This window comes from Terrapene carolina, unplaced genomic scaffold, assembly GCF_002925995.2.
Source record: "Terrapene carolina triunguis isolate 2854851 unplaced genomic scaffold, T_m_triunguis-2.0 Scaffold69, whole genome shotgun sequence".
NCBI lineage: Eukaryota > Metazoa > Chordata > Testudines > Emydidae > Terrapene > Terrapene triunguis.
In genome coordinates this window covers 3,686,529-3,700,532 of record NW_020664420.1, presented here as the reverse complement: position 1 = coordinate 3,700,532, position 14,004 = coordinate 3,686,529, and the positions used below count along the sequence as shown (strand labels likewise).

Below are 14,004 nucleotides of genomic sequence, written 5' to 3'. Positions count from 1 at the left end.
ATCCTAGAATACTCAAGGAGCTAATAGAGGAGGTATCTGAGCCTCTAGCTATTATCTTTGGAAAATCATGGGAGACGGGAGAGATTCCAGAAGACTGGAAAAGGGCAAATATAGTGCCCATCTGTAAAAAGGGAAATAAAAACAACCCAGGAAACTACAGACCAGTTAGTTTAACTTCTGTGCCAGGGAAGATAATGGAGCAAGTAATTAAGGAAATCATCTGCAAACGCTTGGAAGGTGGTAAGGTGATAGGGAACAGCCAGCATGGATTTGTAAAGAACAAATCATGTCAAACCAATCTGATAGCTTTCTTCGATAGGATAACGAGTCTTGTGGATAAGGGAGAAGCTGTGGATGTGGTATACCTAGACTTTAGTAAGGCATTTGATACGGTCTCGAACGATATTCTTATCGACAAACTAGGCAAATACAATTTAGATGGGGCTACTATAAGGTGGGTGCATAACTGGCTGGATAACCGTACTCAGAGTTGTTATTAATGGTTCCCAATCCTGCTGGAAAGGCATAACGAGTGGGGTTCCGCAGGGGTCTGTTTTGGGACCGGCTCTGTTCAATATCTTCATTAACGACTTAGATATTGGCATAGAAAGTACGCTTATTAAGTTTGCGGATGATACCAAACTGGGAGGGATTGCAACTGCTTTGGAGGACAGGGTCATAATTCAAAATGATCTGGACAAATTGGAGAAATGGTCTGAGTTAAACAGGATGAAGTTTAACAAAGACAAATGCAAAGTGCTCCACTTAGGAAGAAAAAATCAGTTTCACACATACAGAATGGGAAGAGACTGTCTAGGAAGGAGTACGGCAGAAAGGGATCTAGGGGTTATAGTGGACTACAAGCTAAATATGAGTCAACAGTGTGATGCTGTTGCAAAAAAAGCAACCATGATTCTGGGATGTATTAACCGGTGTGTTGTTAGCAAGACACGTGAAGTCATTCTTCCGCTCTACTCTGCTCTGGTTAGGCCTCAGCTGGAGTATTGTGTCCAGTTCTGGGCACCGCATTTCAAGAAAGATGTGGAGAAATTGGAAAGGGTCCAGAGAAGAGCAACAAGAATGATTAAAGGTCTGGAGAACATGACCTATGAAGGAAGGCTGAAAGAATTGGGTTTGTTTAGTTTGGAAAAGAGAAGACTGAGAGGGGACATGATAGCAGTTTTCAGGTATCCAAAAGGGTGTCATAAGGAGGAGGGAGAAAACTTGTTCACCTTAGCCTCTGAGGATAGAACAAGAAGCAATGGGGTTAAACTGCAGCAAGGGAGGTCTAGGTTGGACATTAGGAAAAAGTTCCTAACTGTCAGGGTGGTTAAACACTGGAATAAATTGCCTAGGGAGGTTGTGGAATCTCCATCTCTGGAGATATTTAAGAGTAGGTTAGATAAATGTCTATCAGGGACGGTCTAGACAGTATTTGGTCCTGCCATGCGGGCAGGGGATTGGACTCGATGACCTCTCGAGGTCCCTTCCAGTCCTAGAATCTATGAATCTATAAGAATATGGGTTTACTGATTTGAAGTATTTGCTGAAGTGGAGGGAAAATGAACACACAGAGACACACCCTATACTGAGGGTTCAGGATAGAATGCAACACAGATCACCATTTTGGGAAACATCTTTTTAGAAATTGCAGAATGGCACAAAGCTATCCATTTCTAGTTTGAATTGGGAATTATAAGGAATCTGCTTCCCCTCCTTACCAGTCCGAGCATTTTTTTTTTTTAACATAGCTAGCAGTTTTGTGGATGATGCATGAGGCAGACTAATATATAGCTCACTTTTCTGCGCATATATCGATTCTACAGTGCTGACTATAGCAAAAGCTTGGTTTTGTACCAGTAAATTAAGTATACATTGGAGCAACTTTTTAGGCAGATGAAGCTAAAAAATGCAGTAATACGGTGGTGTTTTTACAGATACAATTCTGATAACACACATAAAAGTAAACAATACTTTTTAGCTAAGTAAGATACATATAATATGTGGATGGTGTTAAGCTTAGCCTGTGAATAAATGTATGATCGCTTTTCATATTAGGTAATTTAAGATTTTCAATTTTTAAAAACTCAAGTTAAAAAAGTCAAAGAAAAGGGACAATCCTCTTCAGTTCTGTTCAATTCAATTAAAAAATTAAATAATAAATTGCATAGATGGTGACTTTGGCATTAATTAAGATTTATGGTGCTACAGTATATATTTATTATTTCTATTACAGGAGCACCTGCTTGGGAGTGACAACCAAGGATCAGTGGCCCCATTGTGCCAGGCACTATACAGACAAGGAGCAAAGAAGATCTGTCCCTGTACGTGAGAGCTTACAATCTAGGTGAGGTGTTAGACAGGCGGCAGCAGGCAGATGAGGAAAAATGAGTAGTGGGGAAGAGGTTTAGTATAAAAGCAGAACTACTTATCTAACCACTACCGCCACCCTCCTCCCCGCCCCCCATGCCCACTTTAACCATGGCTAATCCTATATTATGAGTTTTCCCCCAAAACATCTAAAAACATACAATTAACTCATCTGTGGATTGTGCATTATGATGTTTTCCCTTTAGCATTTTCTATTTGTTCAGTTTATCATAATGCATTTAAGAATAAATATTTAGTACTTAGTATATCTTCAAATTGATGTACAAACATTAGTTCATTAATCTTAATAATACCCCACAAGATAGGTAGGTATCCTCATTTTATTGATGGGTAATGTGAGGTTCAGGGTACATCTACATTTGATCTGGGAGAGGTGATTCCTAGCTTGCGCAGAAGTACCCCAGGGGGTCAGGCGGGATTATACTCAGAGCTGCTACTCATGTTACTGTGGACACACTGCTATTTTCAGGCGCTAGCTGGAGCCTAGCTATGAAAGTTAGGAATCACACCTCTCAGCTCAAATGTAGGTGTACCCTTAGTGACTTGACCGAGACCACACAAAGAATTAGTAACAGTTAGGATAAAGCCTCAAGAGTTCCAGATTATTTTAAAAAATAAATAATTAATTTAAAAAGCAAGCACACACACACACACACACACACACACACACACACACACACCACATTTACTGAGCCATTTGCTTCCATGAGAACAGAGTTAGGCCAATGCTGAGAGCTCTAGAAAATCCTACCCACTCTCGTCGTCTTCTGACTTAAGACAGTATTTTTTAAATGTGAACATGTTGTGGTGGTCTGAGGAGAACATGTATCACGTTAAAATAAGAAACTGAAATTTTCTGGACCTCAGATTAGCGTAGTTACTAAATTCAGCCCTGGACTATCTAGAAGTACCTGCTAGGGACCAGTGAGCTAGTACTTCACTGAGCTAATTTAGAAATGGATGATTTTTTTATTGGTTAATTGGGCATCATTTTCTCCAGTGATGTAAACCATTCTTTTGTACACCTGCCAGGTCACAAGGTAATGCTTCTTAACAACAAAACATTCTGTCTGCTGTCTTGCTTTTTATCCACTAATTAAATTGTGACTTTCATCAGCCTTGTTCTGGAGAATGCCAGAACTAGAAATCAATATTTGATATCACCTGAAAGCCTCGAATTCTATCTTTTCAATAGTAGAAAACATTAATGGGAGATTTTCAAAGGCCCCAAGGGGAGAGAGGTGCCCCAACTCCACTGATCGAGTGGAAGTTGGGAGCCTAACTCCCCTTTGTACTTTTGAAAAATCTCCCCCTTCATCTACAACCACAAATCATAAATTTAGGTGAGAAAAAGGCAATACAATCATTAAGGTCTGAAATCCCTTGAATCCCCAGGCTAAAAAAAAAAAAAAAATCTTATACCACTGGAAAAAAGAAACAGCCAACTTCTTAATGATTTATAACAGTGGCAAGCTTATAAAGACCTAAAATACTAAGAATTGACTTTGATATAGCAGTAAACTGTTCCAAGCCCTAGTGCTCAACTAGTGATTTGAAAGCCAAGAATTCACTTTTTTCTAAGATTTCATCTGTATTTTTTCAGCTTTGAATATTTAATTAAAAACAAAAAGGTGAAGTGTTTCTATCACCATGCTGTTCTGTTACAGTGAAAAGTCAAACTAAAAAAATAAAGCAAAAACTTTACTTAACAGGTCAGCCCACCAATTTTTCTAGATTGCACATAAAAGTTGAAACCAGAATGACCTATTTTTGCTTATTTTAGTTATTCAGCTCAAATGAAGGAAACTCTGTCTTTACAATTTCATTATGTTTTAGCACAAAAAAACCCTTAAACTGTAACAAGAATTTGCAAGTTGGTTGAGTTCTAGCATTGCTCTCATGGGCCAAATTCTCTCATTAAAGATAGCCTATTCTGAAATATAGCTATTCTATGCAATACCCTGGAGACAGACAGAATGACATCAGTCAACAGAATAAGGATGTGGGCAGTTTTACCCACCTTTCAAATGGATAGGGAATGTGCAACTCTGACCCCTCTATTTCACTCAAAGAACATCAATATCTATTATATTGTCCCTGACTGTGTAACCTCAATAATTCATGCCAACCATTGTTTACCTGCTAATTTGCCATGGAGGTCTCAAACAAATGTGAGGCCAAACTCAGCGGCGTATTATCACCTAGGCCGACAAATTTATTAATAGCAGCATTTTCGTAATCACGGCATCAGTGATGCTGCGATTCTACCAATCATAGCGCGTATTGAAACCACCAATGACAGCGCGACGCCATTTAGTAAACATACTCGCGAGAATGCTAAATGTTAATAATATGACTGGAAGGAAGAAATTAAGCGGTTCTCAGTTTTGGATCCATGCGCATTCCCGCGCTATAAGTGAAATCGTGCTATACAGATGCGTGTTAAAGCGAGGGTCCACTGTACTTGTAATTTTATTTATAATAAAACTTGTAAATGTTCAATTATTTTAATGATATTTAGATTCATTTTAGTTCAAATGAATTTGTAAAAAAAACTAAAACAAGTTCATATGGGGCCGGGGGCGGCAATTATTTAAGGCCTGGGGGCGGCAAAATCATTAATCTGCCACTAGCCAAACCTCATAAGAATACAGAGTTCGTTTTGAGTTTGGTTTAATTAAATATTTTATAGCATAATATTAAACATACTCCACTAGATTCCAAAAATGCCATTTTTACAAATGTAAGACCTCACTACCACTCTCTGCTATTTATTCTTTGATGAAAGGTGGAGAGACACTGCCAATTTTGCAGATTATAGTGTGTTACGGTAAAGCAAAGTGTTGATCAAGCAAGGTTCTGCCGTACCTCTTTGAAATTACAGCATTTATCAGTTTCTAAAACACTAACAAATAGGGGGTTCTATTGATCTCATACTATGGGGTTAGTTAAACCAGGGTTCCAAGCTGTACCAGCAGGATACAACTATCTGTATCCAGAACCTAGATGGACACACAGGCAAGGCTTCAGAGACTGATAAAACCTAATTTTTTTAAACACTGAGAAAGATATTCTACTGAGAAAATCCTTTAAATGGATCTGGCTCTGCAATTGCCCTATTTACCCAATACAATGCTGTTTTCACTTGAACCCTATATGAAAATACATGTTCATGAAAAGTGCTGGAGTTCATTTACCCATAGAGATAAGATGAGATATTTGCATTTTGGAATTCACAGAGTGATATTTCCATAGTGAGTGATGTTTGCCTAAAAGTGAAACTGGAAGTTGTGTTCTTGTTACCTGCAGACTGGCATTCCTCACATTTTAAATACTGCATTAAAATTAAATTGATAGAGAACACAGGAAGGGGCCACTGCCAATTCATTTTATATACAGTAATTGAACGTTGAGTCACAGAATCTCAGATTCTATCAGCAGCTGTTTAACAGGCTGGTTCTCTGTCACAACACCAAAAAACAAATCTATCAACACAAGTGTGACAAGTAATTTTCACTTAGACTATCACTCAGAGACAGGTGACAGCCTACCCTTGTTCCATTAGATTCTATATGTTGGATAGGTAATCTTTATATTTTAAGTGGAAGCATAACAAACTTGAGAAAACAGGCAACTAATTTATGGACTGTTTTCTGCTGTTTCCAGAAAAGTGGTCCTGAATTTGTTTGTGTGAAGTAGCTTTTTAACAAGTCCTTCAAATTGTGGCTATTTCTACTTTTAGAAATAGTTACCCACCTAATTATCTTATGATGCTTAGTAAGCCAGTTTTATACCTTGATTATATTCCTTCTTCATGCTTCTAAGAATATTTCCTAGCTTGTTTGCAGAGCTATGCAGAGAAAAGTAATTTCGTTTCATAGAGGATTTCAGGTTCAAAATTTGGTTTCGGTCCAATTCAGAATGAAAACCCAAAGATTTCTAAATTCTCTGTGAAAGGGATTGGAGCCATGACAGGTGCCATCAGAACTTCATTGAAATCAAATTATCTCCAGGAGCCATTTTCATTTCAAATTGGCAAATTTCAATGAAAAAAATGTGTCACTGGAATTTTTCTGACCACCTCTACTTGTTTGGTTCAAAACCAAGCTCTCTCTCTCCCAATAGCAAAAATATATATATACACAACACGTTAAGACAGCACAAATTCAGTTCCCACTACAATCAAATGTGCATGTAGGGAGCAAAACACATGCATGTTCCATAACCATCCTTCCACTCTGAAGTGCATCATTCAAATGCAACACTTCAAAGATCGTAGACGAAGGGAGCAGCAGAAAAGTGGACATCATGATACAACATCTGTATAACACAACACTTCATAATTATAATATCCAGCCTATATGAGCAAATGTTTGTTATAAACCTTACGATCATATATCTTCTACAGACCATGGAACAAGATATTAAAAGTGATGTGACTATATTAGATAAGCAAACAAAAATATACTGCAATCAGACAGTCTCCAACTAATACATTTACCCGAGAAAAAACTACATCAAGATAGGAGAGTTGGATGGTTTTGTGGCTAAAGCATATGAAAATCTGAAGATCCAGATTCTCATCCCAGCTTTTCAACCTGCAATGTGGTCTTGGAAAATTCACTTAACCTCTTACCTTCATCTTCCCGTTTGTAAAATGGGGATAAGAATACTTATTTACCTTGCAAGTTATTTGGGGGGAGTTGCTAATGTTTGTAAAGTGGCCTGAGATCCTTAGAAGCAAGATGCTACATAAATGCAAAATATTATATAATACTGAGGAAAGCAGAGATTTCATCTATTTGTTATTGTCATGAAAACCTATTAAAAGTATCAAAATGTGTCTTTAAAATATAACAAAGAATATTGGGGAAATAAATCTCCATTATTTGCTCGGACAAATGAGACTGTCTATTGGCACAGCCCTTGTGCAAAGTTTTGATAAGGCAATCCCGGATCAAGTCTACCAATGAAGACATGTAGATCTCTTTGTCCCAATCCAAGAACCAATTTTACATAAAGCTACTCTGAAAGTACTACTTGATTTGGGGAACAATAAATCAAAAAGTTTTTAATCACTTGCACGTATTAAATTCTGTAATCTTGAACTGCATTACATGAATGATTGACTTCTGTAATCTTGTTGTAGCTATACTATTTGATTTGTATGTACATAAACAGCTGCCACTGACAGCTGTCTACTGCTATCTTGCAACAAAATATTTCATCTCAGCAGGAAAACCTATAATTTTTTTTGCTGCAAGTTTGCTTTTTTCTTCCTAAAGGAGATCATAAAACCTACAAGGCACATACCTTTTCATAGTAAACTATTCCATATTCTTTATCATCACACTTGACACACCGAAACTCAATCATCAAGTACATAAAATTAGAACTTCGTTTTTCACTCTAAAAAGAAAACAGACTAAAGATGTGGATTGTATATTAAAGAAGAGCATCAATCTTCAGCATTTTCTTAACAGTAATAACCATATTTCCTTTGTGCTGTAACTGATGGATCAAATTATCAGATGTTGTGGCAATTACTCAGTTTATAATTTCACATAACTACTTACTCTAGGACACAAGCTTCCTCTGGCATTATATATTGTCATTCACACTCCACAACAAACATTTGCATTCAAGAAGAGGAAACGGTTTAAGTGATCCAATGGAACAACAGAGTTAAAGTTGCACTATATGGTGCTATGTTGGCACACCAATGGCTTCAAGATGCAGTCTGCTCAGTTTACAAGTTTTCTAATTGCTAACACTGCAAATAAAACTTGGGATCTTGGAGTGTGTTGTTTCTGATTTGCATATCACCACCAGGAATAAAAATTCTGCTACTGAACCTTAGTAAACAGCTCTGCACAACTCACAAGAGAATTAGTCTGCCCACCCAAGGAGGTATGGACTGTCCAGGAAAGCACAGTCATGAGAATCAGAAGATAGGGTTCTGCTACAGACTGCCTGCTTGACCGAGGGTCAAATCACTTCTTCTGTGCTAGTTCTCCCTTCTGTAAAAACAGGTATGTTTCATTGAAGGTTAGAATTTGCACAGCACTTTAGAGTCCCCAGTGGAAGGTGCTATAGAAATGCAAATCATTATCTCGGCAGGTCTCATTGAAATGCCAAGTAGCTAAAAAAAAATTCTTAGGCTTTGTCTGCACTGGCAAGTAAAAGACAAAACTTTTGTCCTTCAGAGGTATTTAAAAAAAAAAAAAAAAAAACTCCCCGAAAGACAAAAGTTTTGTCCATGACAAGCACAGGTGTGAACAGCACTTTCACAGCAGATGCGCTCTCCTGCGGACAACACTAACACTGCTCATTGTGAGAGGAAATTTTTTGTCACCAGGAGAGCTACACTGCACGCCTTTTATCACAACCGTGTCACTAAAAGCTGCATAGTGTAGACATAGCCTTTCACAAGCAAGCAGCTGTCAACACAGGGAGCAGATGTGTTGAGTAAGGTGGTCATTCTATGCACCTTTCAGAGCACAGGCCATTTAAGGAGATCATTTTTGGCTTCATGGGTTAACACTTCCCTCCTGAGTTGGAGGCAGTTCACTTCGTAGGTTAAAAACAAATAAGCAATTGATTTAAGCAAAAAAGTCTCCAGATGCAATATTTTCCCTCCCAAACCAACATCAATTTAAACAAAAGGTTGTGAGTTGATTAGACAATGATTATAAATTTAACGCAGAGTTTATATGGGTTGAAGTTTACTGAAGGAACTTGTTTTGACAACTTCAGTTCTGCCCCATCCCATGATGCTCTAACAGTCTTAAGCACCTATAGCCAAGTTAACTGATATCTAGATCTATTTTCAACTACCTCTGTATCACTAACGCCAGAGAAAGTCATTCTTTTTAGATTGATTTCTTCCTTTAATGTGCACAAGAGAGAAGAAAAATAGGGCAAGTCATTTGAATTACAGTCTTACAAGCAAGCCAAGGCTTCCATATCAACAAGACTCAAAACCCATTATAAAGCTGATATATGATGACCTACCTCATTGATCATTTCTATTTCTCTAAAGGTCAGTCTGTCCAGCCAGTCTACTTTCACCATGTGACCTTGTCGATGAGACTTGGTGAGCTGCCATAGAAATATATAGTGATACTATTTAAATTGCTGTGACTAAAAAAAGAACATCCAGGCCATAATTTCAAAGACAATCACACATAAAAGGGATGGGAAGAGAGGGAGTTAAAAAGCTTCTACGTTACAAATAAAGCATGCCCTATAAACAATCTGCATTATAAAAATATTCCCAGGATCCAAAACATATTGATCACAAAAGAAAGGACAAAATATACACATCACTAACCTTAGTTTTGAATTCCGAATAATATGACATATTAAAAGTGTCCTATTTGTAAAGCAGAACTCTAGCATGACAAAGTTAATGGCTTTGTGGTTCATTCCATATGAAAGATTTCTGAATCTAAAATCTCCAAAATTAGTGACTGCAAGAGTTTGATACTTCACTTAACTTTATGAACAATACTTCTTGTCCTTAAAAGTAATTTAAAGATATGATTTCAGTAAGTCTGTCTTCGCCAGTAATACTGCATACAGCAGAGATTCCAAAACTGTGGTCTTGCATCTGCTGGTGATCTGTGGAGAGCTGGATGATATGTTACTGCAGGGGTAGGCAACCTATGGCACGTGTGCCAAAGGCGGCACACAAGCTGATTTTCAGTGGCACGCACACTGCCCGGGTCCTGGCCATCGGTCTGGGGGGCTCTGTAGTTTAATTTAATTTTAAATGAAGCTTCTTAAACATTTTAAAAACCTTATTTACTTTACATACAACAAATAGTTTAGTTATATATTATAAACTTATAGAAAGAGACCTTTTAAAAAACATTAAAATGTATTATTGGCACACGAAACCTTAAATTAGAGTGAATAAATGAAGACTCGACGCACCACTTCTGAAAGGTTGCCGACCCCTGTGTTACTGGTTCCTTCTGTATCTCATTAAAATACATTAAAAATATATTCCTAATGCTACTATTCTGCCTAAGCAATTGCCATAGTTCCTACAGATGTCATGTGACTATCTCCCCTTCCAATGGCAGTCTATGAGACAATCTATTAACTGTGGCCCACACTGTACAGTTCAAGAAGAAACATAGAAGAAAGCAGTTTGTCAATCACTTGGGGTGCAATAAAAGTTTACAAGAAACGACAAGAGCGCTAGGCCTTCCTAATACTAAGAAATTAGGAAAGCCTTGAAATACGGTAAAGTGATCATCTTTTTGCCAGAACAACAGAAATTATAGTACATAGAACTTAAGGTAAAATTTCAAACACAAGTTATTTCTGAAAATTAGACATTCATATTTTTGAAGTTTTTACCTTTCATATCCAGCAAAAGTCCCCAGTCTTTATAGCAGAAATAAGATAATATATTACATTACACTATAAGGCTTGAAGACTTGTAAATTAAAGTAAATTAAAGACTCCTGCAAGGCAACTGACTTGTTAATTTTGTATTTTTCTAGGGGTTTTTGTTTGTTTGCTTAAAAATCAAAATGTATCATGGCCCACATTAAATGGATCTAAAACTAGGTAACTGACAGGGATCAAAATGTAACTGTAAACAGATAATCATGAAGCATTTTCTAGTGGGGTCCTGTAAAGATCTATTCTTGGCCCTACGCTATTTAACATTTTTATCTATGACTTGTAGGGTTGTCAACTTTGGTTGGACGAATTCCTGGAGATTTGATCACATGACAATCTTTAATTCAAGATTAATCTTTCATTCCTGGAGACTCCCGGACAATCCTGGAGGGTTGGCAACCCTAACACTTGGCAGAACACACAAAATCAACACTGAAAGTCTGAGATGACAAAGATTGGGGAGTGGTAAAAAAAAAAATGGATATGACACGTCACTCAGAGTAATCTGGATGGCTTGGTAAACTGGGCGCAAGCAAACAATATGCATTTCAATATTGCTAAATATGAAGTTATATCCTAGGGAAAAAAGAACATAGGTCATATATTCATGTAGCGTCTATCCTGGGAAGCAGTGTAAATAAAAAATACCTGGGGGTCACTGCGGATAATCAGCAGCAAATTAGCTTCAATGAGATGCTGTTACCAGAAGGGCTAATGTGATCCTTGGATATATAAACAGCGGAATCTCAAGCAGAAGTAGAGGGATTATATTACCTCTGTATTTGGCACTGTTTCAGCTGCTACTAGAATAGTGTGTGCAGTTTTGGAGTCCACAATTCAAGATGGAGGATGATAAATTGGACAGGGTTCAGAGAAGAACCACAAGAACGATTAAACAGTTGGAAAACATATCTTATTGTGACAGACTCCAGGAGCTCAATCTATTTAGCTTAAACTGAAGGTTACACTCTGATTTAAGTATCAGAGGGGTAGCCGTGTTAGTCTGAATCTGTAAAAAGCAACAGAGGGTCCTGTGGCACCTTTAAGACTAGTTAGTCTTAAAGGTGCCACAGGACCCTCTGTTACTCTGATTTAAGTCACCCCTAAGTACCTACATAGGGAACAAATATTTGATAATGGGCTTTTCAATCTAGCACACAAAAGATATAACCTGTTCCAATGGTTGGCAATTGAAGTTAGACAAATTCAGACCGGAAATAAAGTGTAAATTTTTAACAGTGAGGATAAACAATCACTGAACAACTTACCAAGGGCAATGATTTATTCTCTATCATTGGCAATTTTTAAAATCAAGTTTGGATGTTTTTTTCCTAAAAGATATGCACTAGTTCAAAGAAAAAATTAACTCAGGGAAGTAAAATGGTCTGTATTATGCCGGTCAGACTAGACGATCACAGTAGTCCTTTCTGGTCTCAGAATCTATGAAAAGTTATGTTAGGACTTCTGTTAAGCTAATGATTATGGCTCAGCAATTGTTCATAGCCAGGATACTAGTAATTCAAATATGGACAACAACAACAAAAGCATTGAGTGCAAAGCATAAGACAGCTCAGATGCCTTATAAAAATCTATTAAGTGGAACTTCACAGGCATAGTATGCTATCAAAATACATGCACAATATGCTGCTGCTATGTGGCTGTCCTAGCACCATTCTGCAAGCCTAAAATGTAAGAGCTGAAAAGTGAAGAACTGCTTTTGCCAATGTGTGTCTATAGACAGGCTCAATGAGTATTAGGATAACATAACTTATGTCTGTACTATATAAAATGATTGTATATATAATATGCATGCTGTATATTTACACCCCTGTCATAACTATCAAGGGAAGGGTAACAGCTCTCCTGTGTACAGTACTATAAAATCCCTCCTGGCCAGAGACTCCAAAATCCTTTGACCTGTAAAGGGTTAAGAAGCTCAGGTAACCTGGCTGACACCTGACCCAAAGGACCAATAAGGGGACAAGATACTTTCAAATCTTGGGGGGGGGGGGAAGGCTTTTGTTTGTGCTCTTTGTTTAGGGGGTTGTTCGCCCTTGGGACTGAGAGGGACCAGACATCAATCCAGGTTCTCCACATCTTTCTAAACAAGTCTCTCATATTTCAAACTTGTAAGTAAACAGCCAAGCAAGGCGTGTTAGTTTTCCTTTGTTTTCTCAACTTGTAAATGTACCTTTTACTAGAGTGTTTATCTCTGTTTGCTGTACTTTGAACCTAAGGCTAGAGGGGGTCCTCTGAGCTCTTTTAGTTTGATTACCCTGTAAAGTTATTTTCCATACTGATTTTTACAGAGATGATTTTTACCTTTTTCTTTAATTAAAAGCCTTCTTTTTAAGAACCTGATTGATTTTTCCTTGTTTTTAGATCCAAGGGGGTTGGATCTGTGTTCACCAAGAGTTGGTGGGAGAAAGGAGGGGGGATGGTTAATTTCTCCCTGTTTTAAGATCCAAGGGGTTTGGATCTGTATTCACCAGGAAATTGGTGAAGGTCTCTCAAGGCTACCCAGGGAAGGGAATTAGCTTTGGGATGGTGAAAGCGGACCAGATCTAAGCTGGTAGTTAAGCTTAGAAGTTTTCATGCAGGCCCCCACATTTGTACCCTAAAGTTCAAAGTGGGGAAGCAGCCTTGACAACCCCCATTGGATAAAGGAAAGTAGACAAACATTTCATTTACTCTTTTTCACGAGACTCTTTCTTTTGACTGGGGGGGGAGAACAGGAGGAAAAAAGCCCAGTCCTGCCGGAAGTTTCTCTTCCTTTCTATATTTACAGTAGCACCTTGAGGCCCAAATCAAGTCCCACTGTGATGGTATTGTACAAACACGTAATGAATAAATTGCATGGAATTGGCAATAATTTCAGAAGTCATGAGTCAGACAATCCCCTCTCTCAAAAGAAAAACAGATTTTTTACACCTTATTTATTTTTAAGTCAAAGTATATTTTTTTTAAAAACTGCCATATGATTTTTTTTTGCCTTTGTAGAGAGAAGCAGCATGCCCCCAATTTGCATGCAATCATCACAGAGCTAAAATTCAACCTTAGATACAAGTAGTGTAGACCTAACTGTTCACTACTTGGAAGTGATTCTGCTTACCCTCTCCTATCACTTTAGGTGTGGGGAGCTGCCATTGTACCCCTCTCCCTACCTGGACAGGACTGGATTAGGGTCACTGCCTC

At 37.8% G+C, this 14,004-nt stretch overlaps 1 protein-coding gene across 3 annotated transcripts in view; it reads right to left on the bottom strand.

Annotated features, from left to right (window-relative positions):
* The window catches only part of PIK3C3 (phosphatidylinositol 3-kinase catalytic subunit type 3), a 147,294-nt gene that overhangs the window by 115,190 nt on the left and 18,100 nt on the right, over positions 1–14,004 (bottom strand). For all 3 annotated transcript variants that reach the window (XM_026649295.2, XM_026649296.2, XM_026649297.2), the window contains 2 exons: positions 9,406–9,492; positions 7,705–7,800 (listed from right to left, as the gene is read on the bottom strand). In XM_026649295.2, the coding sequence (XP_026505080.1) occupies positions 7,705–7,800; positions 9,406–9,492 (183 nt within the window). The remainder of the gene's footprint in view (positions 1–7,704; positions 7,801–9,405; positions 9,493–14,004) is intronic.